The sequence below is a fragment of the Carassius carassius genome, chromosome 40, assembly GCF_963082965.1.
Source record: "Carassius carassius chromosome 40, fCarCar2.1, whole genome shotgun sequence".
NCBI classification, from domain to species: domain Eukaryota; kingdom Metazoa; phylum Chordata; class Actinopteri; order Cypriniformes; family Cyprinidae; genus Carassius; species Carassius carassius.
Genome location: NC_081794.1, coordinates 43,764 through 70,453, shown reverse-complemented (window position 1 = coordinate 70,453; position 26,690 = coordinate 43,764). Strand labels below are relative to the sequence as shown.

At 42.8% G+C, this 26,690-nt stretch overlaps 1 protein-coding gene across 1 annotated transcript in view; it reads left to right on the top strand.

Moving 5' to 3' along the window:
* The window catches only part of LOC132121898 (integrin alpha-X-like), a 237,516-nt gene extending 211,031 nt beyond the window's left edge, over window positions 1–26,485 (top strand). The window contains exons 22-30 of the mRNA XM_059531629.1: window positions 5,837–5,916; window positions 5,990–6,076; window positions 6,204–6,282; window positions 16,119–16,214; window positions 16,359–16,439; window positions 16,686–16,796; window positions 23,460–23,573; window positions 25,975–26,085; window positions 26,193–26,485. Coding sequence (XP_059387612.1) covers window positions 5,837–5,916; window positions 5,990–6,076; window positions 6,204–6,282; window positions 16,119–16,214; window positions 16,359–16,439; window positions 16,686–16,796; window positions 23,460–23,573; window positions 25,975–26,085; window positions 26,193–26,276 — 843 coding nt within the window. The 3' untranslated portion in view covers window positions 26,277–26,485. The remainder of the gene's footprint in view (window positions 1–5,836; window positions 5,917–5,989; window positions 6,077–6,203; window positions 6,283–16,118; window positions 16,215–16,358; window positions 16,440–16,685; window positions 16,797–23,459; window positions 23,574–25,974; window positions 26,086–26,192) is intronic.
* The last annotated feature ends 205 nt before the right edge of the window (window positions 26,486–26,690 follow it).

Here is a 26,690-nt window from a genome sequence, read left to right as displayed (position 1 = left end):
TGCACGCATGTTTTTAAAGACCATGGTCACGTTCTAATGCTGCTTTCCAGTTTCGAAAACCTGTCAAAACGAACGTGTCATTTTCAGAGAAAGCAACACCGAACACTTGACAGGGAAAACAAAAGCATGCATCGCGATATTCAAGCCACGGCAGTGACTGATACCAAGCGGCCAAAAAACATCTCTCTCTCCCTCCAAAAAGAGTTTGGGGGTATGATTTCAGAACCGGCTGGAAAGGATTCGCCCTGTTTAAATCATTTGGGACAGAATTGCTGCATTTTTTAGTGGGTGTATTTGTGCTTTTGACACCATTGGAAGCTGCTGATGAACTCAACTCATCCATTTCTCCGACCTCATTGCCGCAAATGGATGAGGAAGTGGAAGCTGTGTCCTGGTGAGCTAAATTTTTTTTCTTTTGTCCTTTCGGAACAAGAAACCTGTACATGCTGTATTTTATTAGGCTACTATCAGAATCAGAATCAGAAAGAGCTTTATTGCCAAGTATGCTTGCGCATACAAGGAATTTGTTTTAGTGACATAAGCTTCCAGTAAACAGAGACAACAACACACAGACAAAAAAAAAAAAAAAAAAAAAAAAAAATTTACAGGAGATTTACAAATTGGCAAATAAATAAGTCTATAAACAATTGTGCTATAAATGATAATGGAATAGGATTGAGTGAGATGCAGGAATGTTCTAGGATGGAGGGGTAACAAATAAATATAAGGATATTGCACATTTTTGCATAAGTTTAAGTGGGAAACATTTAACTGTTCATGAGGTAGATTGCCTGGGGGAAGAAACTATTCTTGTGCCTTGCTGTTCTTGTATTTGCGGCTCTGAGGCGCCGGCCAGATGGCAAAAGTTCAAAGATGGGGTGACTTGGATGTGAGGGATCCAGAGTGATTTTCTGAGTCCTTTTCCTCACTCTGGATGTGTACAGTTCTTGGAGGGTGGGCAGGGGAGCACCAATAATCCTTTCAGCAGTCCGAACAGTTCTCTGTAGTCTTCTGATATCTGATTTTGTAGCTGAACCAAACCAGACAGTAATTGAAGTACACAGGACTGACTCAATGACGGCTGAGTAGAACTGTTTCAGCAGCTCCTGTGGCAGGTTAAACTTCCTCAGCTGGCGAAGGAAGTACAACCTTTGTTGGGCTTTTTTCACAATGGAGCCAATGTGATTGTCCCACTTCAGGTCCTGAGAGATGGTGGTTCCCAGGAATCTGAATGACTCCACTGCAGTCACAGTGCTGTTCATGATGGTGAGTGGGGAAAGTGCAGGGGGGTTTCTCCTAAAGTCCACAGTCATCTCCACTGTTTTGAGCGTGTTCAGCTCCAGGTTGTTAAGACTGCACCAGACAGCCAGCTGCTCAACCTCCTGTCTGTAAGCAGACTCGTCACCGTCCTGGATGAGGCCGATGACTGTAGTGTCGTCTGCAAACTTCAGGAGCTTGACAGAGGGGTCTTTAGAGGTGCAGTCGTTGGTGTACAGGGAGAAGAGCAGAGGGGAGAGAACACATCCCTGAGGGGCACCATTGTTGGTGGAGCAGCTGTTTGACATGAATTTCCCAAGTCTCACTAACTGTTGCCTATCTGTCAGAAAGCTGGTGATCCACTGACAGATAGAGCTAGGAACAGAGAGCTGGGTCAGTTTGGTCTGGAGGGTTGTTGGGATGATGGTGTTGAAAGCCGAACTAAAGTCCACAAACAGGATCCTCACATAAGTCCCTGTTTTGTCCAGATGTTGCAGGATGAAGTGCAATGCCATGTTGATTGCATCATCCACGGACCTGTTTGCTCGGTACGCAAACTGCAGGGGGTCTAGTAAGGGTCCAGTGATGTCCTTCAGATAAGCCAGAACCAGTTTTTCAAACGACTTCATGACGACAGACGTTAGAGCCACAGGTCTGTAGTCGTTAAGTCCTGTTATCTTGGGTTTCTTTGGAATGGGGATTATGGTTGAGCGTTTGAAGCAGGAAGGCACTTCACACAACTCCAGAGATCTGTTGAAGATCTGTGAAAAGATGGGGGCCAGCTGGTCAGCACAGGTTTTCAGACAGGCTGGTGTAACGCCATCTGGGCCTGGTGCTTTTCTTCTTTTGTTTTTCTTGAAGACCTGGCGCACATCATCTTCACAGATTTGAAGAGCAGGAGGTATGGAGAGGGGGATTGCAGGAGGTGTTAATGGTTTTGTAGGGAGATGGTCAGAGTGGGTGTTGGGGGTTTCAAATCTACTATAAAACTCATTCAGGTCGTTAGCAAGTCGTTGATTAGCCTCAGTGCAAGGGGATGGTGTCTTGTAGTTTGTGATGGCTCTCAGTCCTCTCCAAACTGAAGTAGAGTCGTTGGAAGTAAACTGGTCTTCCAACTTTTTAGCGTAGGTCTTTTTAGCCGCTCTAATCTCTTTGTTCAGTGTGTTCCTGGCCTGATTGTACAAGACCCTGTCCCCATTTCTGTAGGCATCCTCTTTGGCCTGACGAAGGTGTCTGAGTTTTACTGTAAACCATGGCTTATCATTGTTGAATGTTAAATAAGTCCTGGTAGGAATGCATATATCCTCACAGAAACTAATATAGGATGTTACGGTCTCTGTGAGTTCGTCCAGATCGGTGGTAGCAGCTTCAAAAACGCTCCAGTCTGTGATGTCAAAACAAGATTGTAAATCCTGCTCTGTTTCGCTGGTCCATCTCTTCACAGTCTTTACTACAGGTTTAGCAGATTTAAGTTTCTGCTTGTAGGTCGGTATAAGATGAACCAGACAGTGATCAGAACGTCCCAAAGCTGCTCGTGGAACAGAGTGATATGCATCCTTTATTGTGGTGTAACAATGATCCAGTATATTACTGTCTCTGGTGGGACAGGTAACATGCTGTCTGTATTTTGGCAGTTCACGGGAGAGATTGGCTTTATTAAAGTCCCCAAGAATGATTAAAACAGAGTCCGGGTGTTGTTGTTCTGTGTCTGTGATCTGATCAGCGAGTTTCTGTAAAGCCAGACTTACTTGCGCTTGAGGAGGGATGTAAACACTAACCAGAATGAACGAGTGAAACTCCCGCGGCGAATAGAACGGCTTGCAGTTGATAAACTGCGTTTCTAGATCAGGACAGCACATCTTCTTTAATACAGTTACATCTGTACACCACCGTTCATTGATGTAAAAGCATGTCCCGCCGCCGCGCGATTTCCCCGTTGATTCTGCTTCGCGGTCCGCTCTGAACAGCTGAAAGCCCGGCAGATGGAGTGCGCTGTCCGGTATGGCGTCATTCAGCCAGGTTTCCGTGAAACACAGAGCAGCAGAGTGAGAGAAATCCTTATTTGTCCGAGAGAGCAGAAGGAGTTCGTCCGTTTTGTTGGGTAGAGAGCGGAGATTTGCGAGATGGATGCTAGGCAACGGCGTTCGAAATCCACGCTTCCTGAGTCTGACGAGCGCTCCCGCTCGCTTTCCCCGTCTGCGCGTCTTGAAGCGCTTGATCAGCGCCGCTGCTCCTCCGATAACAATGTTCAGTAAAACGTCTGTATAATAGAAATCCGGAAAAATATCATGTGGTGTGTTCTGCCGAATGTTCAGCAGTTCATCCCTGGTGAAACTGATCGTGTTTGTTAAACAAAAAACAGGAAAAACCAACAAAAACAGTACAAACACTGGAGAGCCAAGCACTGAAGCAGCCATGTGCGGCGCCATCTTGGATCTATCTAGTGTGGTAATTGAGTTAACTAATAGTTATAAAAAAATTAATTTGCTTTTACTGTCGTTTATTGCTTTACAATTCAGCACGTGCATTTACCTCAAAGGTTGCGAAGTGAATGAGCTAAGTCTGTCTGTCGCATAGGGAAAAAAAGAGGGGTTTGGGAAATTAGAAAATAACGTATTATCTGGAGCTGAATTGAATATCGCACTAATTTTGTGTTTGGCTGTTATGTGGTGTGGGGCCAGGGTGGGCCAAGCCTCTGATTGGGTGGGCCAGGCCCACCCTGGCCCCCCCGTGGAGCCGGGCCTGGTCTGAGAGTGACTTCCTGCTTAAACAGGAAGTAATGGACACCAAAAAAGGTAGAAATATATATATATATATATATATATATATATATATATGTGACAGTATAGATGTTTGGTTTCGGGCTACTATTGGTTGCTTCATGTAAAATTATTGAGCATATCACAGCTAAATGCGGAGCATATATACCTGCTTTGTAATGAATCACGTCACGGAGCTTCCGGAAATTTGTGTGTTTGGTCCCTCGTATGGCATGTAGGAGATCGAGAATATCACTGCTCTACAGTTGGTGCGCGCGTGTGTGTGCGTGCGCGCACGCGTGTGTGTAGCCTACCCATGTGTGTGTGTGTGTGTGTGCGTGTATGTTTACAAGGGGAGTGTTGTGTGTGTTGGTTGGTAATTGTATTAGTTTCTTTCAAATGTTTATTGTTAATTTTTGTACTCTCGTTTTTACAGTGAACCGTGTATTTAATTCTATGTATGTGATTGTTTGATTTCATTAGGGGTTGAGTGTCCAAAAGTAAAGGGGTGGGGCTTGACTTGTGGATTTTCTGTGTGTATGGGCACCAGTGTGTAAAGGTGATGCTAATTTTATGGTTGTGGTTTTCCTGTGTTACTTACTGAGTGTTGTGGTGCTCATTGAGTCCCTCCCCTCTACTGGCCACACTCAGTCCTGTTGTCTTATTTTTGAGTGTTACCCTTTCAAAGTGTATTTATTTTGTATTGATGTTGTGAGGTGTGTGTGTGTGTTATTTAGCGCTGTAGTGTTATTTTCATTGTATTGTCTCTGTCTTGAACTTTATTATAATTGTGTCCTTTAATAAAAACAATTATTTATTCATCCACGTCTCTTGTCCTATTAGGGGAATACATCTGCGCAGCCTATTTCGGGTTGGTTTTCCTGGGTTGAGAATTCCCAGGTGGCGTAGGCATTACACTGGATCTTTAGTCATTCCTCTGCATGCCACATATATATATATATATATATATATATATATATATATATATATATATATATATATATATATGTATATGTAAAAGGAGAATGCATGTGTGTGAAAGCAAAAAAAAAAAGTATGTATGTGTAAGGAGAATGTATGTGTGTAAAGCAAGAATATATGTACAGTATGTGAAAGGAGAATGTAAGTGTGTAAGAGAGAGTAGAAATGTATGTATGTGTAAAGAGAGTGTATGTGTGTGAGAGTAGAAATTTATGTATGTGAAAGGAGAATGTAAGTGTGTGAGAGAGAGTAGAAATATATGTATGTGTAAGGAGAGTGTATGTGTGTGAGAGTAGAAATGTATGTATGTGAAAGGAGAATGTAAGTGTGTGAGAGAGAGTAGAAATGTATGTTTGTGAATGGAGAATGTATGTGTGTGAGAGAGAGTAGAAATGTATGTATGTGAATATGTGAATGGAGAATATATGTGTGTGATAGTGCCAGAATGAATTATGGCTTGTATGGCCCCCCATATAAATATATATATATATATATATATATATATATATATATATATATATATATATATATATATATATATATATATATATATATAAAGAAACATTTTCAGGATAAATAACCAGGCCAGTATTGCAATAATTATGGTCAATTAATCAAGAGAAACCGTGATCATAATTAAAATGTGATTAATCATGCAGCCCTACTTACATGCACAAACACATTTATTTACTCATTTTAAACTCAAAGCTGTTTTCTGCTGTTGTCTTATGTAAAGCAACTTTAATTTCACTTTATGTTGCTGTATGACTTATATATGACTTATCTTTCAATTGGTCAGTTTTGATTTTCTTATTATGCAATTTTTGTCCAAATTGTAGGTTGTGTTTGAGATTACATACAGTATTAGTAAAGAAAGTACACTGGGCCAAAATTTGACGTTAAAGGCTGAGGTCACAAGGTATGACATCAATTTTAAAATAATAGTTTAATTGATAAATGCTGCTGATAAACAAAAACTCTATCTCTCACAGTGGGAATGACAAACATGCAAAAAGCAGTGAGTTTTTTAAAGAGAAGACAATTGGTGTTAAATATGCCATCTATATTGCCTTGATAAGGTTAGTGCTCTGCGTAATGTTTCTGTTTAAACAATGGTAATCAATGCTATTTTTTTCTTTATCCTGTACTGTAATATTGTTATTGTCTTTCTTCTGCTTCTTCTTTTTCTTCTTCTTCAAATGAAAGGCATGAAAATTCCACCATCCACATTAATTTTACTGCAGGGAAAAAGGACCTCATGAAACCAGTCCAGCAGATAATAAAGGTATCAGTTCAAATTCTGTAACTTAACATCCCCCAGATAAAATTTGAATATTATAATGAATATTAATAATAATTAGATATTACATATAATTTGGTAGTAAAACAAAGTACTACATTTTATTGGTGCAAAGGTGAATAGCCTATATTTATTTTGTACATAATTTGCAACTGCTTTTTATCACTTAATTAGAAGCACCAGAAATTAAAGTGTGTCCCATCAGGTAATGAAAAGTTTGACGCACACTTCCAGTCTTCATCCTCACATGAACACTTGAGCCAAATACAGGAAATACGTCAAGTCACCTTTATTCAACTGAACTACATTCATTAGAAAAACAGTGTCAATAATGCAAAATGACAGTTAAAGGCAGTTCATCATTGAATTCAGTGATGTCATCTCTGTTCAGTTTAAATAGTGACCGTGCATTCATTTGCAATCAAGGTAACGAAATCGCTGTAAATTAAGTGACCCCAACTAAGCAAGCCAGAGGCGACAGTGACAAGAAACCAAAAGAAGACCATGAAGAAAAAAACCTTGGGAGAAAGCAGGCTCAGTTGGGGGGCCAGTTCTCCTCTGACCAGACAAAACCAGCAGTTCAATTCCAGGCTGCAGCAAAGTCAGATTGTGCAGAAGAATCATCTGTTCCCTTTCAGTCAGTCACGTTCGACGTTACGAATGGGATCTCGCCCGAGAGCCCAATCACCTTCGAGTGGTACAAAACGAGCCAATGGTACACAAAGTACCTTGGTCTGCGGAATCTGCATCGCGAGCTCCGCCCCGCAGAGCGGGTATATAAGGAGCAACGCGAGCAACTCGCATTCAAGCTTTCGCTTCGGAGCCGAGCACATCGGTTGCTGCTTTCACCGGAGTGCTGCAAGAGTCACTGGTGTTGGTGTGACAGCGCGATTCAGCGGTTCGTCTGGGTTTCCTGCGACAGCTCCCGCGTTCCCCTGAGCTCTTCAACACCGCTAAAATAGCAATTTCTCTCACAAAAGAGATACGGGCCGATTTGCGTCTTTTTAAAGATGTCATTTCGCCCGTGTGTTTCTGGGTGCGGTCGATATATTGCTCCTCGTGACGGTCACGATCGCTGTGTCACGTGTTTGGGCTTCCAGCACGCTGAGACTGCGTTCGTGGATGGCTCATGTTCTCATTGCGGGGACATGACCATCTCGGCATTGAGATCCAGACTTGATTACCTTAAAAGGTATAGAGTCCCCTCTGCCACACCCCATTCTAGCTCTTCTTCTCGTAAGAGGGCTACTTCGGCTGGTGGCCAGGGTGATCTGAGGGTTACTGTGTGGGCTTCCCCGACGAGCGAACCTCCTCGGGCCACACCCTTTAACTGCCCGAAACCGTTCTGGTACTTTCTCCGCCTTCACTGCCCTCGATGGCGGGGCGGCCAAGGGGTATGCTGGGATTCCCCCGGTGGAGCGTTCTGTTGCGATGCAACTGTGTCCACAGAGCGCCTCCGCTTGGCGTGGTGGTCCCAAGCTGCCCTCCAAGGCCTGTAAGTTCTCATCCACGCTTGTGGCCAAGGCTTACAGAGCTGCGGGCCAGGCCGCTTCAGCCCTGCATGCCATGGCCTCACTTCAGGTCTATTAGGCCAAGCTGCTCCGGCAGCTGCTCCGGCAGCTGCACGGGCGACGAAGGTCACTGCGTGCTCCTTGGGTCAGGTGATGTCCACTTTGGTGGTCCAGGAGCGCCACCTATGGCTGAACCTGGCAGACATGAGGGAGCCTGACCGGGCTCAGCTCCTCAACTCCCCGGTCTCCCAGGATGGCCTCTTCGACGACGCGGTAGAGAGCTTTGCCCAGCAGTTCTCTGCCGCCCAGAAGCAGTCCGAGGACATCAAGCACATCCTGCCCCGGCGGCCCTCTGCTGCCTCCACCCTGCCACCGGCGCAGCCGCCTCAGCCTGCTCGTCGCCGACGGCGCCCCCCTGCGGCCTCCTCCACTCCTGCTCGGCCACAGCAGCAGCCTTCACCCCGGCCGCAGCGAGGAGATGGCCGCAGAAGGGCGGCGAAACCCGTCTCTGCCCCTAAGCCTGCCAAACGCCAGGCCAAGCGGCGTTCCTGAGACGGGCGACCCGGAGTTGGAGACGTCAGCTCGTCAGGAGATGGTAGCAGGACCAATCCTTCCCCCGGAGGAGGGCCGGGGGAGAATCCTTTATTCCCGTTTTCTTTTTGTTCCGCCACTGGCCCTGCGGCCGGTGGTACCCAAACCTTCACTAAAAGAGTGTTTCCTCTACCTCTGGGTCCCAAGAGGCCACGAACGACAGTTGGCGACGTGCTTCCTTGCCGCTCTCGTTCCCCTCTCCCCTTGCCAGTTTCCAGGCAAAGCCAGCCCGAGAACGCTCCGCCTTCTCATGCCCTCTTTGCTACTTGGAGTCAGATGAGTGCCCGCACTCCGCCCCCGCTAAGGGACGCTATGCCTCCCATGCCGGGGCTGTCTGCTCCACCATGCTGCCCCACTGTGGGTACGCCTGTAGTCCCCTTGACCCCGCTGGTTCGGTTCCTGGGAGCCTGGCTAGAGCTCCCCAGGCCTTCCCGCTGGCTCATCCGGACGCTCAGGCTCGGCTACGTGATTCAGTTTGCCCGGCGTCCCCCCAGGTTTCGGGGTGTCCACACAACGATGGTGGGCAAAGATGCCCCTGTCATGCGCGCGGAGGTCGCGACCCTGCTGGCAAAGGGCGCGATAGAACCGGTCCCTCCAGCCGTCATGAAGTCCGGCTTTTACAGACCTTACTTCATAGTACCCAAGAAGACAGGTGGGTTACGGCCAATCCTGGACTTGCGTGCCTTGAACCGAGCTCTGCACAGACTCCCGTTCAAGATGCTAACGCCCAAGCGCATTTTCGAATGCATTCGTCCGATGGATTGGTTTGCAGCGATCGACCTGAAGGACGCGTACTTTCATGTCTCCATTCTTCCTCGACACAGACCTTTTCTTCAGTTTGCTTTCGAGGGGCAGGCATATCAGTACAAGGTTCTCCCATTCGGGCTGGCCCTGTCTCCCCGCGTCTTTACGAAGGTCGTGGAGGGAGCCCTGGCTCCTCTCAGGGAACAAGGTGTCCGTATCCTCAACTACCTCGACGACTGGCTGATCCTAGCTCACTCTCGAGAGCAGTTGTGCGAGCACAGGGATCTGGTGCTCAGACACCTCGCCCGACTGGGTCTTCAGGTCAACTGGGAAAAGAGCAAGCTCTCCCCTGTGCAGAGGATCTCTTTTCTCGGTATGGAAATAGACTCGGTCGCCATGTTCGCGCGGCTTACGAACGAGCGCGCGCAGTCACTGCTGAATTGCCTGAGACAATTCGAGGGCAAGAGAGCGGTTCCACTGAAATTGTTTCAGAGGCTCCTGGGGCATATGGCATCGGCAGCGGCGGTCATACCGCTTGGGTTACTCCATATGAGACCGCTTCAGCACTGGCTTCACGACCAAGTCCCGAGATGGGCATGGCAACAGGGCACGCTCTGAGTGACCATCACTCCGGCCTGCCGCCGAAACTTCACCCCGTGGTTGGACCCCTCGTTTCTACGGGCCGGCGTACCCCTAGAACCAGTGTCCAGACATGTTGTTGTATCAACAGATGCCTCTGCCACGGGCTGGGGTGCCATGTGCAACGGGCATGCTGCGTCAGGCTCCTGGACAGGACCCCGACTTCAGTGGCATGTCAATTGCCTCGAGTTGCTACCAGTATGTCTTGCTCTGCACCACTTCAGGGCCCTGCTGAAGGAAATGCACGTTCTGGTCCGTACGGACAACACTGCGACCGTAGCGTACATCAACTGTCAGGGTGGTCTACGCTCCCGCCGCATGTCGCAACTCGCTCGCCATCTCCTCCTGTGGAGTCACAAGCATCTGAGGTCGCTTTGTGCCATTCACATTCCGGGCAGGCCCAATCGTGCAGCCGACGAGCTCTCACGGCAGCAGTCTCGCCCCGGGGAATGGAGACTCCACCCCCAGTCGGTTCAGCTGATTTGGGAACACTTCGTAGATGCTCAGGGAGACCTGTTTGCCTCTCCAGAAAATTCCCACTGCCAGTTGTTTTACTGCCTGACCGAGGGCACCCTCGGCACGGACGCCCTGGCACACAGCTGGCCGATGGGCCTGCGCAAGTATGCGTTTCCCCAAGTGAGCCTTCTTGCACAGACATTGTGCAAGATCAGGGAGGACGAGGAGCAGGTCCTCATTTTTGCGCCTTTTTGGCCCGGCCAGACCTGGTTCCCCGAACTTGTACTCCTCGCGACAGCCCCTCCCTGGCCAATTCCTCTGAGGAAGGACCTTCTTTCTCAGAGATGGGGCACCCTCTGGCACCCACGTCCCGATCTGTGGAACCTACATGTGTGGGTTCTGGACGGGTCACGGAAGGTTTAGGTACCTTGCCACCTCAGGTGGTAGCTACCATCACTTCAGCTAGAGCCATGTCCACCAGACATGCCTATGCTTTGAAGTGGAACCTCTTCGTCACTTGGTGTTCTTCACGGCGTGAGGACCCCTGGAAATGTCAGATTGGGTCAGTGCTTTCCTTTCTTCAGGAGGGATTGGAACGAAGGCTGTCTCCTTCCACCCTCAAGGTCTATGTGGCCGCCATTTCGGCTCACCATGACCCTGTTGAAGGTAAGTCTCTTGGGAGGCACGATCTGATCATCAGGTTCCTGAGAGGAGCAAGGAGGCTCAATCCGCCTCGCCCTCAGCAAGTCCCCTCTTGGGACCTCGCAGTGGTTCTATCAGCACTGCAGAGAGCTCCCTTCGAACCCTTGCTCTCAGTAGAGCTAAAATTTCTATCTTTGAAAACTGCGCTCCTGACGGCTTTGGCTTCGGTGAAGAGGGTCGGGGACCTGCAGGCATTTTCAGTTGACGAAGCGTGCCTGGAATTCGGGCCGGCTAACTCTCACGTTATCTTGAGACCCCGGCCTGGGTACGTGCCCAAAGTTCCCACCACTCCTTTTAGGGATCAGGTGGTGAACTTGCAAGCGCTGCCCCTGGAGGAGCCAGACCCAGCCCTGGCGCTGCTCTGTCCAGTACGTGCGCTCCGCACCTACGTGGACAGAACTCGGTGCCTTAGGACCTCAGACCAGCTCTTTGTCTGTTACGGAGGCCAGCAGAAGGGAAAGGCTGTCTCCAAGCAGAGGTTATCCCACTGGATAGTGGATGCTTTGTCCTGGGTTATCAGGCTCAAGACCTGCCATGCCCCCTAGGGGTGAGAGCTCACTCAACTAGGAGCGTAGCTTCCTCCTGGGCGCTGGCGCATGGCGCCTCGCTAGCAGACATCTGTAAGGCTGCGGGCTGGGCGACGCCTAACACATTCGCTAGGTTTTATAATCTCCATGTAGAGCCCGTGTCCTCCCGGGTACTCGCCCCTTCGGGCCAGTAAGGACCTGCTCGGTGTCAATCCGCTTGCTGCGCCATTCCACTCCACTGGATGCGTGCGCTATTTCCCTCAGGTGAGTTCCTCAGTCAGAACCCTGGGTTTCTCCAGCATTGTTGATGTCCAACACTTGTGTACATGCCCTTTGGTCAGCCATGTGTGGGACTAGGTGCCTCCATGTGTTGTGATTCCCCTTCTGGGTAACCCCACGTGTGTATGTCCACAGTAAGTCTCTCCGCAGCATGTGTCTTTCCCTTGGCAAGCCCCTTGCCAGCTCTGTCGTTTTAACTTCCACCCTGCGGGCTGGGTACCTCAGAGTTCTTATGTATCACCACCTTGGTAGATACCTGCCTTCTGTAAGTCCTCCCATGGGCAGGCAGCCTGCTAGCATATGCCCAGCTGGAATATGCTACCCAGTGTAGTCTGTATGAGCTATAGGCCCTCACTCGTGCTGGCCTCACGACAGGGTGCTATCACTCACACGGGTCGCTGGAAGACAGCCATGTGGCGTTTTGTAAGGGACCCCATTCGTAACGTCGAACGTGACCGACTGAAAGGGAACGTCTTGGTTACGTATGTAACCCTCGTTCCCTGAAGGAGGGAACGGAGACGTTACGTCACCTTGCCACATCGCTGTTCCGCTGAACGGCCGGGTCACTGGCTCGGCTCCTCAGTGAAAACTTGAATGCAAGTTGCTCGCGTTGCTCCTTATATACCCGCTCTGCGGGGCGGAGCTCGCGATGCAGATTCCGCAGACCACGGTACTTTGTGTACCATTGGCTCGTTTTGTACCACTCGAAGGTGATTGGGCTCTCGGGCGAGATTCCATTCGTAACGTCTCCGTTCCCTCCTTCAGGGAACGAGGGTTACATACGTAACCAAGACGTTTCCTGTGGTCTTGTCCTGGTGGTCATCTGATACAAGGTCTTTACAGGGGATCTGTATCTGAGGCTGTAGTTGTCCTGGTCTCCGCTGTCTTTCAGGGCTGTAGAGGTCCTTTCTAGGTGCCAATCCACCATCTAGTCTGGATTCGTACTGGATCTGGGTGACTGCAGTGACCCTATGATCTGGATACAGACTGGATCTGGTGGCTATGGTGACCTTGGAATAAGAGAGAAACAGACAAATATTAGCATAGATGCCATTCTTCTAAAGATGTAGCAAGTACATCGGGTGTTATGTGAAGTGTTCCCGGTTCTGGTTTACCTAATTAATGCAGCATAAAAATCCTTTAACATATTTGGACATAAGAAGCATATTAGTATATTATGTGTAAGCCAGGTTAAAAAGATGGGTCTTTTATCTAGATTTAAACTTCAAGGGTCAAGTCAAGTCAAGTCAGTCAAGTCACCTTTATTTATATAGCGCTTTAAACAAAATACATTGCGTCAAAGCAACTGAACAACATTCATTAGGAAAACAGTGTGTCAATAATGCAAAATGATAGTTAAAGGCAGTTCATCATTGAATTCAGTGATGTCATCTCTATTCAGTTTAAATAGTGTCTGTGCATTTATTTGCAATCAAGTCAACGATATCGCTGTAGATGAAGTGACCCCAACTAAGCAAGCCACTGGCGACAGCGGCAAGGAACCGAAACTCCATCGGTGACAAAATGGAGAAAAAAACCTTGGGAGAAACCAGGCTCAGTTGGGGGCGCAGTTCTCCTCTGACCAGACGAAACCAGTAGTTCAATTCCAGGCTGCAGCAAAGTCAGATTATGCAGAAGAATCATCTGTTTCTGTAGTGTCGTCTGCCTGGTTCTCTGAAGAGGCACACTCAGTCTGGGGTTTTTCTCTCAGAAGAAAAGACTTTATTTCAAAGAGAATAAATTCGAGAGTTCCTTGCAAGGAGATCTCTCGAATGCTAATTGGTATCTCCTTATATACACACTATATGGGGCGGTTCCACATAGTGAAACTTATGATTACAATTTTAATACCTCCCTAGAGAGAAGAGGCCCCCTGCATGATTTGGTACAAAGAAAGGCCATGTCTAAATGTCTGACCATATGTTTCTCATCAGTAAAAATCTTCCACATTTCCAGTGGTCTTGTCCTGAGGGTCCTCTGAGACAAGGTCTTTACAGGGGATCTGTATCTGGGGCTCTAGTTGTCCTGGTCTCCGCTGTCTTTCAGGGCAGTAGAGGTACTTTCTATGTGCTGATCCACCATCTGGTCTGGATACGTACTGGATCCGGGTGACTGCAGTGACCCTCTGATCTGGATACAGACTGGATCTGGTGGCTACAGTGACCTCGGAATAAGAGAGAAACAGACAAATATTAGCGTAGATGCCATTCTTCTAATCATGTAGCAAGTACATAGGGTGTTATGTGAAGTGTTACCGGTTCCGGTTTACCTAATTAATGCAGCCTAAAAATCCTTTAACGGATTTGGATATTAAAAGCATATTAGTATGTTATGTGTAAGCCAGGTTAAAGAGATGGGTCTTTAATCTAGATTTAAACTGCAAGTGTGTGTCTGCCTCCCGAACAATGTTAGGTAGGTTATTCCAGAGTTTAGGCACCAAATAGGAAAAGGATCTGCCGCCCGCAGTCGATTTTGATATTCTAGGTATTATCAAATTGCCTGAGTTTTGAGAACGTAGCGGACGTAGAGGATTATAATGTAAAAGGAGCTCATTCAAATACTGAGGTGCTAAACCATTCAGGGCTTTATAAGTAATAAGCAATATTTTAAAATCTATATGATGTTTGATAGGGAGCCAGTGCAGTGTTGACAGGACCGGGCTAATATGGTCATACTTCCTGGTTCTAGTAAGAACTCTTGCTGCTGCATTTTGGACTAGCTGTAGTTTGTTTACTAAGCGTGCAGAACAACCACCCAATAAAGCATTACAATAATCTAACCTTGAGGTCATAAATGCATGGATTAACATTTCTGCATTTGACATTGAGAGCATAGGCCGTAATTTATATATTTTTGAGATGGATAAATGCAGTTTTACAAATGCTAGAAACATGGCTTTCTAAGGAAAGATTGCGATCAAATAGCACACCTAGGTTCCTAACTGATGACGAAGAATTGACAGATTGACCATCAAGTCCAAGACAGTGTTCTAGGTTATTACAAGCAGAGTTTTTAGGTCCTATAATTAACACCTCTGTTTTTTCAAAATTAAGCAGTAAGAAATTACTCGTCATCCAGTTTTTTATATCGACTATGCATTCCATTAGTTTTTCAAATTGGTGTGTTTCACCGGGCCCTGAAGAAATATAGAGCTGAGTATCATCAGCATAACAGTGAAAGCTAACACCATGTTTCCTGATGATATCTCCCAAGGGTAACATATAAAGTGTGAAGAGTAGCGGCTCTAGTACTGAGCCTCGAGGTACTCCATACTGCACTTGTGATCGATATGATACATCTTCATTCACTGCTACGAACTGATGGCGGTCATATAAGTATGATTTAAACCATGCTAATGCACTTCCATTAATGTCAACAAAGTGTTCAAGTCTATGCAAAAGAATGTTGTGGTCAATCAATCCAATAAAACTAATAGAGAAATACACCCACGATCAGATGATAAGAGTAGATCATTTGTAATGGAGGTATGTCTGCCTCCCGAACAATGTTAGGTAGGTTATTCCAGAGTTTAGGCGTCAAATAGGAAAAGGATCTGCCACCCGCAGTTGATTTTGATATTCTAGGTATTATCAAATTGCCTGAGTATTGAGAATGCAGCGGATGTGGAGGATTATAATGTTATAATGTATCGTCATATATATAGTCAAGTGATCAAGTGCAACAAAGCAATAGTGGGTATTTGGACAAGGGATCTGAAAAGGTTCCTCTGGTGGGAAAGCTCCTAAAAAGACAAAGGTGAATACAATCAGTGATGATAAGTCCAGGCAAAGGATTATGGGAAAATAAGTCCAAGACAGTGACAGAGGTAAGAAATGGAGGGCCCTCTGGTGGCTATCAAGGGCACTCAAGGTAGTGATCTTGACAATAATTATGTTCTAACGTTAATAAATTCTAATTTCTTGGACATATCCATTAACTTTTACTTTTTTTTCAAACTGTTAATTTATTTGTCATTGATATTATATTAAAGGCTTTGTTAATATTTTGAATTCACTTTTTTATTTCAGGGTTTTATTTTAATTTAAAAGTTTTTTCTATAATTTATTACATATTTGTTTATTTATTGTTTAAAACGTGTATAAATAGGTTTTCTAACATATTTGCTATTTTGATACTTAAAAAAAATGCTGCCTTGACAACTAGCTGAAATAAAATAGGCTACAAAGTTTATATTTTATTTCTGTTAATGTTTATTTCAAGTAATGACTTTATGGTTTTATTTCTAGTTTTAGTTTTCAATAATGATAATAGCCCTGAGTATTTTATTTTTTTAAGATTTACAACAGAGTAAATCACCCCATGCAAAATGTCTGTACTTTAAATAATCCTTCCTTATTTTTCTTTTTTTCAGATCGAAAATGACCTTAGAGAATTACATTTCAAGGTTTTTATCAAAGTACCAGTTAAAGTTGGTGATGCTGACATTTGGAATAATTCAAGTCTGCAAGTGTGTGAATTTATTTATTATATTACAAGCCATTAACCTAGCAATACAAAAGCATCCCATTCTTCACACAGTATGGTAAACCTATGTTGTAAATTGTAGCATCCTTTCATTTCTAATTTATCTATTTATTTTTTTATTTAAAAGATTTCTGGCTGTATGATGGAGAACATTCAGAAGCCTGTTATCACCAATTTTATGGACATTATTAAAAGTCAACGTATGGTGGTAAGGACACTTTTTTGAGTTTTGTTTTGTTTTATTTTCCAAATTTGATTTCCTCTTTTACTTAATAATTTAAAGTGTTCCAAATGATTAAAATGACAAATCAGAAGAATTTTAGTTACTGTTGCATTTTCATAGCTTCTGTTTTAAATCAGGTAAATTGTTTGACATTTTGAACATATATATTATGTCACTTGCATGATAATTTAAATCAACACACTAATTCAACTCTCTGGATCTGTGTGTCAGGACTGCTCTGTTGCTGTGTGTGCTGAATTCAGCTGTGATGTCACTCTCATAAGAAATGAAAGGATTCTCTATAAAATAGCTGCCAATGTCAGCTCTGGGTGGATCGAGCAGGTCGCTGAATTTAAACCAAATTCATATAACAAAACTATGATGACCATTAACTTGTGTAAATGTCATATTAACTTGTTTGAACTTGATGATATGTCATGATTACTACATCATTTTGTCGAGGTAACGACATCCTTTTGTCGTGGCAATGAGCTGTGAAGTCATGGCCTCGAGACGCTAAGTTAAGGGAATGAGAGCCTTTAAACTTGCATGACAAAAAGCAGCCTGGGATTATTAAACTGTTAACTGTGTCTATTATTATTATTATTGTCAAGTTAGGGCTATATATTTATATTTATTGTTTATAAATGTTTATTTTCCCCTTCAATGTCAATGTCAATGTCACCTTTATTTATATAGCGCTTTAAACAAAATACATTGCGTCAAAGCAACTGAACAACATTCATTAGGAAAACAGTGTCAATAATGCAAAAATGAGAGTTAAAGGCAGTTCATCATTGGATTCAGTTATGTCATCTCTGTTCCGTTAAATAGTGTCTGTGCATTTATTTGCAATCAAGTCAACGATATCGCTGTAGATGAAGTGTCCCCAACTAAGCAAGCCAGAGGCGACAGCGGCAAGGAACCGAAACTCCATCGGTGACAGAATGGAGAAAAAAACCTTGGGAGAAACCAGGCTCAGTTGGGGGGCCAGTTCTCCTCTGACCAGACGAAACCAGTAGTTAAATTCCAGGCTGCAGCAAAGTCAGATTGTGCAGAAGAATCATCTGTTTCCTGTGGTCTTGTCCTGGTGCTCCTCTGAGACAAGGTCTTTACAGGGGATCTGTATCTGGGGCTCTAGTTATCCTGGTCTCCGCTGTCTTTCAGGGATGTAGAGGTCCTTTCTAGGTGCTGATCCACCATCTGGTCTGGATACGTACTGGATCCGGGTGACTGCAGTGACCCTCTGATCTGGACACAGACTGGATCTGGTGGCCACGGTGACCTCGGAACAAGAGAGAAATAGACAAATATTAGCGTAGATGCCATTCTTCTAATGATGTAGCAAGTACATAGGTTGTTATGGGAAGTGTTTCCGGTTCCAGTTTACCTAATTAATGCAGCCTAAAAATCCTTTAACGGATTTGGATAATAAAAGCATATTAGTATGTTATGTGTATGCCAGGTTAAAGAGATGGGTCTTTAATCTAGATTTAAACTGCAAGAGTGTGTCTGCCTCCCGAACAATGTTAGGTAGGTTATTCCAGAGTTTGGGCGCCAAATAGGAAAAGGATCTGCCGCCTGCAGTTGATTTTGATATTCTAGGTATTATCAAATTGCCTGAGTTTTGAGAACGTAGCGGACGTAGAGGATTATAATGTAAAAGGAGCTCATTCAAATACTGAGGTGCTAAACCATTCAGGGCTTTATAAGTAATAAGCAATATTTTAAAATCTATGCGATGCTTGATAGGGAGCCAGTGCAGTGTTGACAGGACCGGGCTAATATGGTCATACTTCCTGGTTGTAGTAAGAACTCTTGCTGCTGCATTTTGGACTAGCTGTAGTTTGTTTACTAAGCGTGCAGAACAACCACCCAATAAAGCATTACAATAATCTAACCTTGAGGTCATAAATGCATGGATTAACATTTCTGCATTTGACATTGAGAGCATAGGCCGTAATTTAGATATATTTTTGAGATGGAAAAATGCAGTTTTACAAATGCTAGAAACGTGGCTTTCTAAGGAAAGATTGCGATCAAGTAGCACACCTAGGTTCCTAACTGATGATGAAGAATTGACAGAGCAACCATCAAGTCTTAGACAGTGTTCCAGGTTATTACAAGCAGAGTTTTTAGGTCCTATAATTAACACCTCTGTTTTTTCAGAATTTAGCAGTAAGAAATTACTCGTCATCCAGTTTTTTATATCGACTATGCAATCCATTAGTTTTTCAAATTGGTGTGTTTCACCAGGCTGCGAAGAAATATAGAGCTGAGTATCATCAGCATAACAGTGAAAGCTAACACCATGTTTCCTGATGATATCTCCCAAGGGTAACATATAAAGCGTGAAGAGTAGCGGCCCTAGTACTGAGCCTTGAGGTACTCCATACTGCACTTGTGATCGATAGGATACATCTTCATTCACTGCTACGAACTGATGGCGGTCATATAAGTACGATTTAAACCATGCTAATGCACTTCCACTGATGCCAACAAAGTATTCAAGTCTATGCAAAAGAATGTTGTGGTCAATTGTGTCAAACGCAGCACTAAGATCCAATAAAACTAATAGAGAGATACACCCACGATCAGATGATAAGAGCAGATCATTTGTAACTCTAAGAAGAGCAGTCTCAGTACTATGATACGGTCTAAATCCTGACTGGAAATCCTCACATATACCATTTTTCTCTAAGAAGGAATATAATTGTGTGGATACCACCTTTTCTAGTATCTTGGACAGAAAAGGGAGATTCGAGATTGGTCTATAATTAACTAGTTCTTTGGGGTCAAGTTGTGGTTTTTTGATGAGAGGCTTAATAACAGTCAGTTTGAAGGTTTTGGGGACATGTCCTAATGACAATGAGGAATTAATAATAGTCAGAAGAGGATCTATGACTTCTGGAAGCACCTCTTTCAGGAGCTTAGATGGTATAGGGTCTAACATACATGTTGTTGGTTTAGATGATTTAACAAGTTTATACAATTCTTCCTCTCCTATGGTAGAGAATAAGTGGAACTGTTCCTCAGGGGGTCTATAGTGCACTGTCTGATGTGATACTGTAGCTGACGGCTGAATGGTTGCAATTTTATCTCTAATAGTATCGATTTTAGAAGTAAAGTAGTTCATAAACCCATTACTGCTGTGGTGTTGGGAAATGTCAACACTTGTTGAGGCTTTATTTTTCGTTAATTTAGCCACTGTATTGAATAAATACCTGGGGTTATGTTTGTTTTCTTCTAAAAGAGAAGAAAAGTAATCGGATCTAGCAGTTTTTAATGCTTTTCTGTAGGATATGTTACTTTCCCGCCAAGCAATACGAAATACCTCTAGTTTTGTTTTCCTCCAGCTGCGCTCCATTTTTCGGGCTGCTATCTTTAGGGTGCGAGTATGCTCTTATACCATGGTGTCAAACTGTTTTCCTTAACCTTCCTTAAGCGTAAAGGAGCAACTTTATTTAAAGTGCTAGAAAAGAGAGAGTCCATAGTTTCTGTTACATCATCAAGTTGTTCTGAGGTTTTGGATATGCTAAGGAATTTGGATACATCAGGAAGATAACTTAAAAAGCAGTCTTTTGTGTTAGAAGTGATGGCTATTCCATACTTGTAACAAGAAGTAGAATTTACAATTTTGGCTATATGAATTTAGCAAAGAACTAAATAATGATCTGAGATATCATCACTTGGCTGAATAATTTCAACACCATCAACATCAATTCCATGTGACAGTATTAAATCTAGAGTATGATTTCGACAATGAGTAGGTCCTGAAACGTGTTGTCTAACACCAATAGAGTTCAGAATGTCTATAAATGCTGATCCCAATGCATCGTTTTCATTATCAACATGGATATTAAAATCACCAACTATTAAAACTTTATCTGCAGCCAGAACTAACTCAGATGTAAAATCACCAAACTCTTTAATAAAGTCTGTATGGTGCCCTGGTGGCCTGTATACAGTAGCCAGTACAAACATAACAGGGGATTTATCATTAACATTTGTTTCTTTGGATAATGTTATATGAAGTACCATTACTTCAAACGAGTTTTACTTGTAGCCTGCCCTCTGAGAAATCCTGAAAACGTTGTTATAAATTGAAGCAACACCTCCACCTTTGCCTTTTAGACGTGGCTCATGTTTATAACAGTAATCTTGGGGGGTGGACTCATTTAAAATAATTTAATCATCAGGTTTTAGCCAGGTTTCTGTCAAACAGAGTACATCTATATTATGATCAGTGATCATATTATTTACAAAAAGTGTTTTCGTAGAAAGGGATCTGATATTCAATAAGCCAAGCTTTATCATTTGTTTATCCATATTGCTTCTGTTTTTTATTTGTTGAACCTCAATTAAATTGTTAATCTTAACTTGGTTTGGACGTTTTTTGTTTTTTCTAGTTCGGGGAACAGACACAGTCTCTATAGTGTGATATCTAGGTGAAAAAGTCTCTATGTGCTGAGAATTAACTGACCTCTGTGACGGGAGGCAGCTAGCAGACGGTCGGTTTAGCCAGTCTGTCTGCTTCCTGACCTGGGCCCCAGTTAGTCAAGTATAAACACTAAGACTATTTGCCATATTTCTAGAGAGAAGAGTGGCGCCACCCCAGGAGGGATGAAGACCATCTCTTTTAAACAGGTCAGGTCTGCCCCAAAAGCTCGTCCAATTGTCTATGAAACCTATGTTATTCTGTGGGCACCACTTAGACATCCAGCCATTGAGTGATGACAATCTGCTATGCATCTCATCACCACGGTAAGCAGGGAGGGGACCAGAGCATATTACAGTGTCTGACATCGTGCTTGCAAGTTCACACACCTCTTTAATGTTATTTTTAGTGATCTCCGACTGGCGAAGTCGAACATCATTAGCGCCGGCATGAATAACAATCTTACTGTATTTACGTTTGGCATTAGCCAGCACTTTTAAATTTGCCAAGATGTCAGGTGCTCTGGCTCCCGGTAAACATTTGACTATGGTGGCTGGTGTCTCTATATTCACGTTCCGTACAATAGAATCACCAATAACTAGAGCACTTTCATCAGGTTTCTCAGTGGGTGCATCACTGAGTGGGGAGAACCTGTTTAATGTTTTGATCGGAACAGAAGAGCGGTGTTTTGACCCACGACTACGCTGCCTCACCGTCACCCAGTTGCCCTGCTGCTGGGGCTCTGTTTCCAGAACCGAACAATGTACAGGAATCCCTGAGCTAGACGCATCCAAAGCCGTATCTAGAGCCCTAACATTTTTACTGTCCTCAATTAAAGTTTGGATGCGTGTCTCTAATTCTGAAATCTTCTCTGTCAGCCTAACTATTTCCCTGCATTTATCACATGTGAATCCCTCATCAGCGACAGAGATAGATAAACTGTACATGTGGCAAGAGGTGCAAGAAACAATGATAGGAGAAGCCATTACTCACCGTGCTTGATGAAAATTCTTACTGCGGTTGTTTGATGAACTTGTGAAAAACACTTTAAAAAACAGAGAGTGATATTAAGATAAAGATTCTAGAGAAAAAAAATTATATAAAAACAGCTACACGGAGCTACAATTTGCTACAGAAGGCCAACAGGAAGTAGAGAAAACACTGTCCAACAGCGACACCCGCAGGCAGTCAGTAGACCCTGTAGTCCAGTAGTCCAGTAGTTTCAGTTCTTGTATCTACCTAATTAACATTCTGCATAATTTTGCTAGTATTATTACTATGCTACCACATATTTTGCAAATACTGAATATGCCTGCCAATGACGTTTTGACTTAATGATTTTATTTACATTATATGATGTGTTTTCATTTACAAATGAAACAATGCAAATTATTTATTCCTCAATGAATCACCATATATTTCTAGTCTATTCATTAGCCGAAATTAAAATTATTTATGCTAAATTCATCCTTTTAACTGCACTTCCAGTAAACATCCCAGTCACACAGGTGCATCTCAATAAGTTATAATGTCATGGAAAAGTTCATTTATTTCATTAATTCAACTCAAACTGTGAAACTTGAGAGACCTCTCGAGCTGTCTAAAATAATTGGGAGTGTATGAGTGATTCTTAGCTTTAGGAAATTTGATAACTTGCTTTTATACTTAAGTGCTGAGAATTCATTAAATTTATTCCTACTTTTAAACTTAAGACTAAAATAACATTTATAGTGAAGTGACAAGACATTCAGCCAAGTATGGTGACCCATACTCAGAATTCATGCTCTGCATTTAACCCATCCAAAGTGCACACAGAAAGCAGTGGAAACACACAGCAGTGAACATACACCTGGAAAAGTGGGCAGTCATATATGCTGCAGCATCCAGGGAGCAGTTGGGGGTTCGGTGCCTTGCTCAAGGGCACCTAAGTCATGGTATTGCCAGCCCGAGACTCAAACCAGCAACCCTAGGTTGAGGAGTCAAACTCTCTAACCACTAGGCCATGACTTCGACCTTATTATGACTTTTATTCATAATAAACTTCATTTGAATGTTAGCTACATCTCACACAATACAGTCTAGTAGCCAAGGCCTGTGGTTAAAATAATTTAATAGTGTAATAATTATACAGCAATTAATATAATAATTTCTTAATTTAAAGTGAAATATTAATAAATCCATCTCTAATATTCCCAGGTTGCTATGGTCATGCAGGTTTGTGTATGCATTTAACTCTTGGCCATGAGAGAAATGTCTTTCCCTCAACAAAAAAAGTTGTGGCCACGACATAAGGATGTCATTATCATGACAAAATGATCTTGTGGCCATGACTTATTAACTCATGGGAATGTCCACAAATGTGTCATGGCCACAAGATAATTTAGTCATGAGAACGAAATCCTTATGTCATGGCCACACATCATATAATATCATATTTTTCTTTTGGGGTTACCCTAACCCTAACCACAAAACTAAGTGAACTGAACATGTCTCCTCCTGGTTACCATACAAAACAGGTCATATATTAATATTTTTGTTTCATCATTCTCATCATCTGTATCTCTTAGACTGGACTCAGAGCTGCTGTTTTCCAGCTGGTCAGTTCGGCATCTATGGATTATGACAAGAGCAAATATGTTTTCTTCTCCTCTGATTCTCAGCAAACTGCAACTTCTGTCCAGGTAATTTAGTGGACGTTCATGTCAAGTCTAATGAATGCATGAAGAGCTCTCAAAGCCATTTTCTGTTTGATTGAACAGACCTGTAAAGGAGGAAAATATTTATTTGATCTGGCTGTCAATTGGCAACACAATTTCAGCTCCCTCCACAGGTTTTCTATAGGATTGAGGTCTTGAGACTGGCTAGACCACTCCATGACCTTAATGTGCTTCTTCTTGAGCCACTTTTTTATGGCCTTGGCGGTATGTTTCTGGTCATTGTCAAGTCACCTTCAATTATATATTGCTTTAAACAAAAAAGATTGCCTCAAAGCAACTGAAAAACATTCATTATGAAAGCAGAGTGTCAATAATGTAAAATGACAGTTAAAGGCAGTTCATCATTGAATTCATTGACGTCTTCATCTCAGTTCAGTTTAAATATTATCTGTGCAATCATTTGCAATCAAGTCAACGATATTGCTGTAAATTAAGTATCCCCAACTAAGCAAGACAGAGGCGACAGCAGCAAGGAACCAAAACTCCATCGGTGACAGAATGGAGAAAAAACCTTGGGAGAAACCAGGCTCAGTCGGGTGGCCAGTTATCCTCTGGTTAGACGAAGCCAGCAGTTCAATTCCAGGCTGCACCAAAGTAAGATTGTGCAGGAGAATCATCTGTTTCCTGTGGTCTTGTCCCCGTGGTCATCTGAGACAAGGTCTTTACAGAGGATCTGTATCTGGGGCTCCAGTTGTCCTGGTCTCTGCTGTCTTTCATGCCTGTTCAATGCCTATTTTAGGTAGGTTATTCCAGAATTTAAGTGCCAAATAGGAAAAGGATCTGCTGCCCGCAGTTGATTTTGATATTCTAGGTATTATCAAATTGCCTGAGATTTTACAATGTAGCAGATGTAGAGGATTATAATGTAAAAGGAGCTCATTCAAATACTGAGGTGCTAAACCATTCAGGGCTTTATAAGTAATTAGCAATATTTTAAAATCTGTACAATGTTTGATAGGGAGCAGTGCAGTGTTGACAGGACCGAGCTAATATGGTCATACTTTCTGGTTCTAGTAAGAACTCTAGCTTCTGCATTTTGGACTCACTGGAGTTTGTTTACTAAGCATGCAGAACAACCACCCAATAAAGCAAAAATCTCAATAATCTAACCTTGAGGTCATAAACGCATGGATTAACAATTCTGCATTTAACATTGAGAGCATAGGCTGTAATTTAGATATATTTTTGAGATGGAAAAATACAATTTTACAAATGCTAGAAACATGGCTTTCTAAGGAAAGATTGCTATCAAATAGCACACCTAGGTTCCTAACTGATGACGAAGAATTGACTGAGCAGCAATCAAGTCTTAGACAGTGTTTTAGGTTATTACATGCATAATTTTTAGGTATATATAATTAACACCTCTGTTTTTTTTTCAGAATTTACCAGTAAAAAATTACTCCTCATCCAGTTTTTTATATAGACTATGCATTTCATTAGTTTTTCAAATTGGTGTGTTTCACCAGGCTGCGAAGAAATATAGAGCTGAGTATCATCAGCATAAAAGTGAAAGCTAACACCATGTTTCCTGATGATATCTCCCAAGGGTAATATGTAAAGCTTGGAGAGTAACGGCCCTAGTACTGAGCCTTGAGGTACTCCATACTGCACTTGTGATCATTGTGATACCTCTTCATTCACTGCTACGAATTGATGACAGTCATATAAGTATGATTTAAACCCTGCTAATACACTTCCATTAATGCCAACAGAGTTTTCTAGTCTATGCCAAAGAATGTTTTAGTCAATAGTGTCGAACGCAGCACTTAGATCCAGTAGCACTAATAGAGAGATACAACCACGATCAGATGATAAGAGCAGGTCATTTGTAAATCTAAGGAGAGCAGTCTCAGTACTGTGATATGGTCTAAATCCTGACTGGAAATCCTCAGAGATTTAATTTTCTAAGAAGGAATATAATTGTGTAGTTACTACCTTTTCTAGTATCTTGGACAGAAAAGGGAGATTCGATATTGGTCTATAATTAACTAGTTCTTTTGGGTCAAGTTGTGTTTTTTTGATAAGAGGCTTAATAACAGCCAGTTTGAAGGTTTTGGGGACATATCCTAATGACAGTGAGGAATTAATAATATTCAGAAGAGAATCTATGACTTCTGGAAGCACCTCTTTTAGGAACTTAGATGGAATAGGGTCTAACATACATATTGTTGGTTTAGATGATTTAACAAGTTTATACATTTCTTCCTCTCCTATAGTAGAGAATGTGTGGAACTGTTCCTCATGGGATCTATAGTGCACTGTCTAGGGTTACCCTAACCCTAACATGGGAGATCTGTGTGGGAAGTGTGATTAATGAGAGACATTTGACTGCACTAAAAAGTCACCTTTTTTATGTATGTAGATTAATACTCAAGTGGAGGTGTACGAGGAGGCTGACCTGACTAAAGAGATCATTGGAGGAGTAATAGGAGGACTGCTGCTACTGGCTATCATCACTGCAGCCCTCTATAAGGTATGTCACCATCATAAAGTCAGTTTTAATCAATGGCACTTCAGTTTCACATATCTACACTATCTATATTGTTAAATGCTTTATTCCTGCTTATATCTGTTTACAAGGCTGGATTCTTCAAAAGCCAGTACAAGCAGATGCTGGAGGAGGCACAGAGGGATGCAGGAGGACAACCAAACATGCCAAAATAATATGCAATATTCTGTTAACAGATACTAGTGTGTTGTGTGTGCTTGAAAATGAAATATGTAGGTCTAATTTAGAACACTTTATAAGAATTATCATTTTGAAATTATGCCATATCACTACTAATCATTATCTTATCAGTAAGCTTAACAATGAGTTACCACAATAAATGTAATTATAGCATTTCAAATATTACTTAACTTTCTTCTTTTAATGGAAACTGATAACTATAGCAAAAATATTTCTAATGTCAGAGGACTTTTTTATCACATGCACAGTGTTTTTGAAAATTTTTTAAAGTTTCTTCACATTTCTGTAATATGGAAGGATGTTTCAGCCACAACATAAAAAAGTAATTGTGCCTTTTTATCTCACAATTCAGACTTTATTTCTCAGAACTGAGATATAAAGTAAGAATT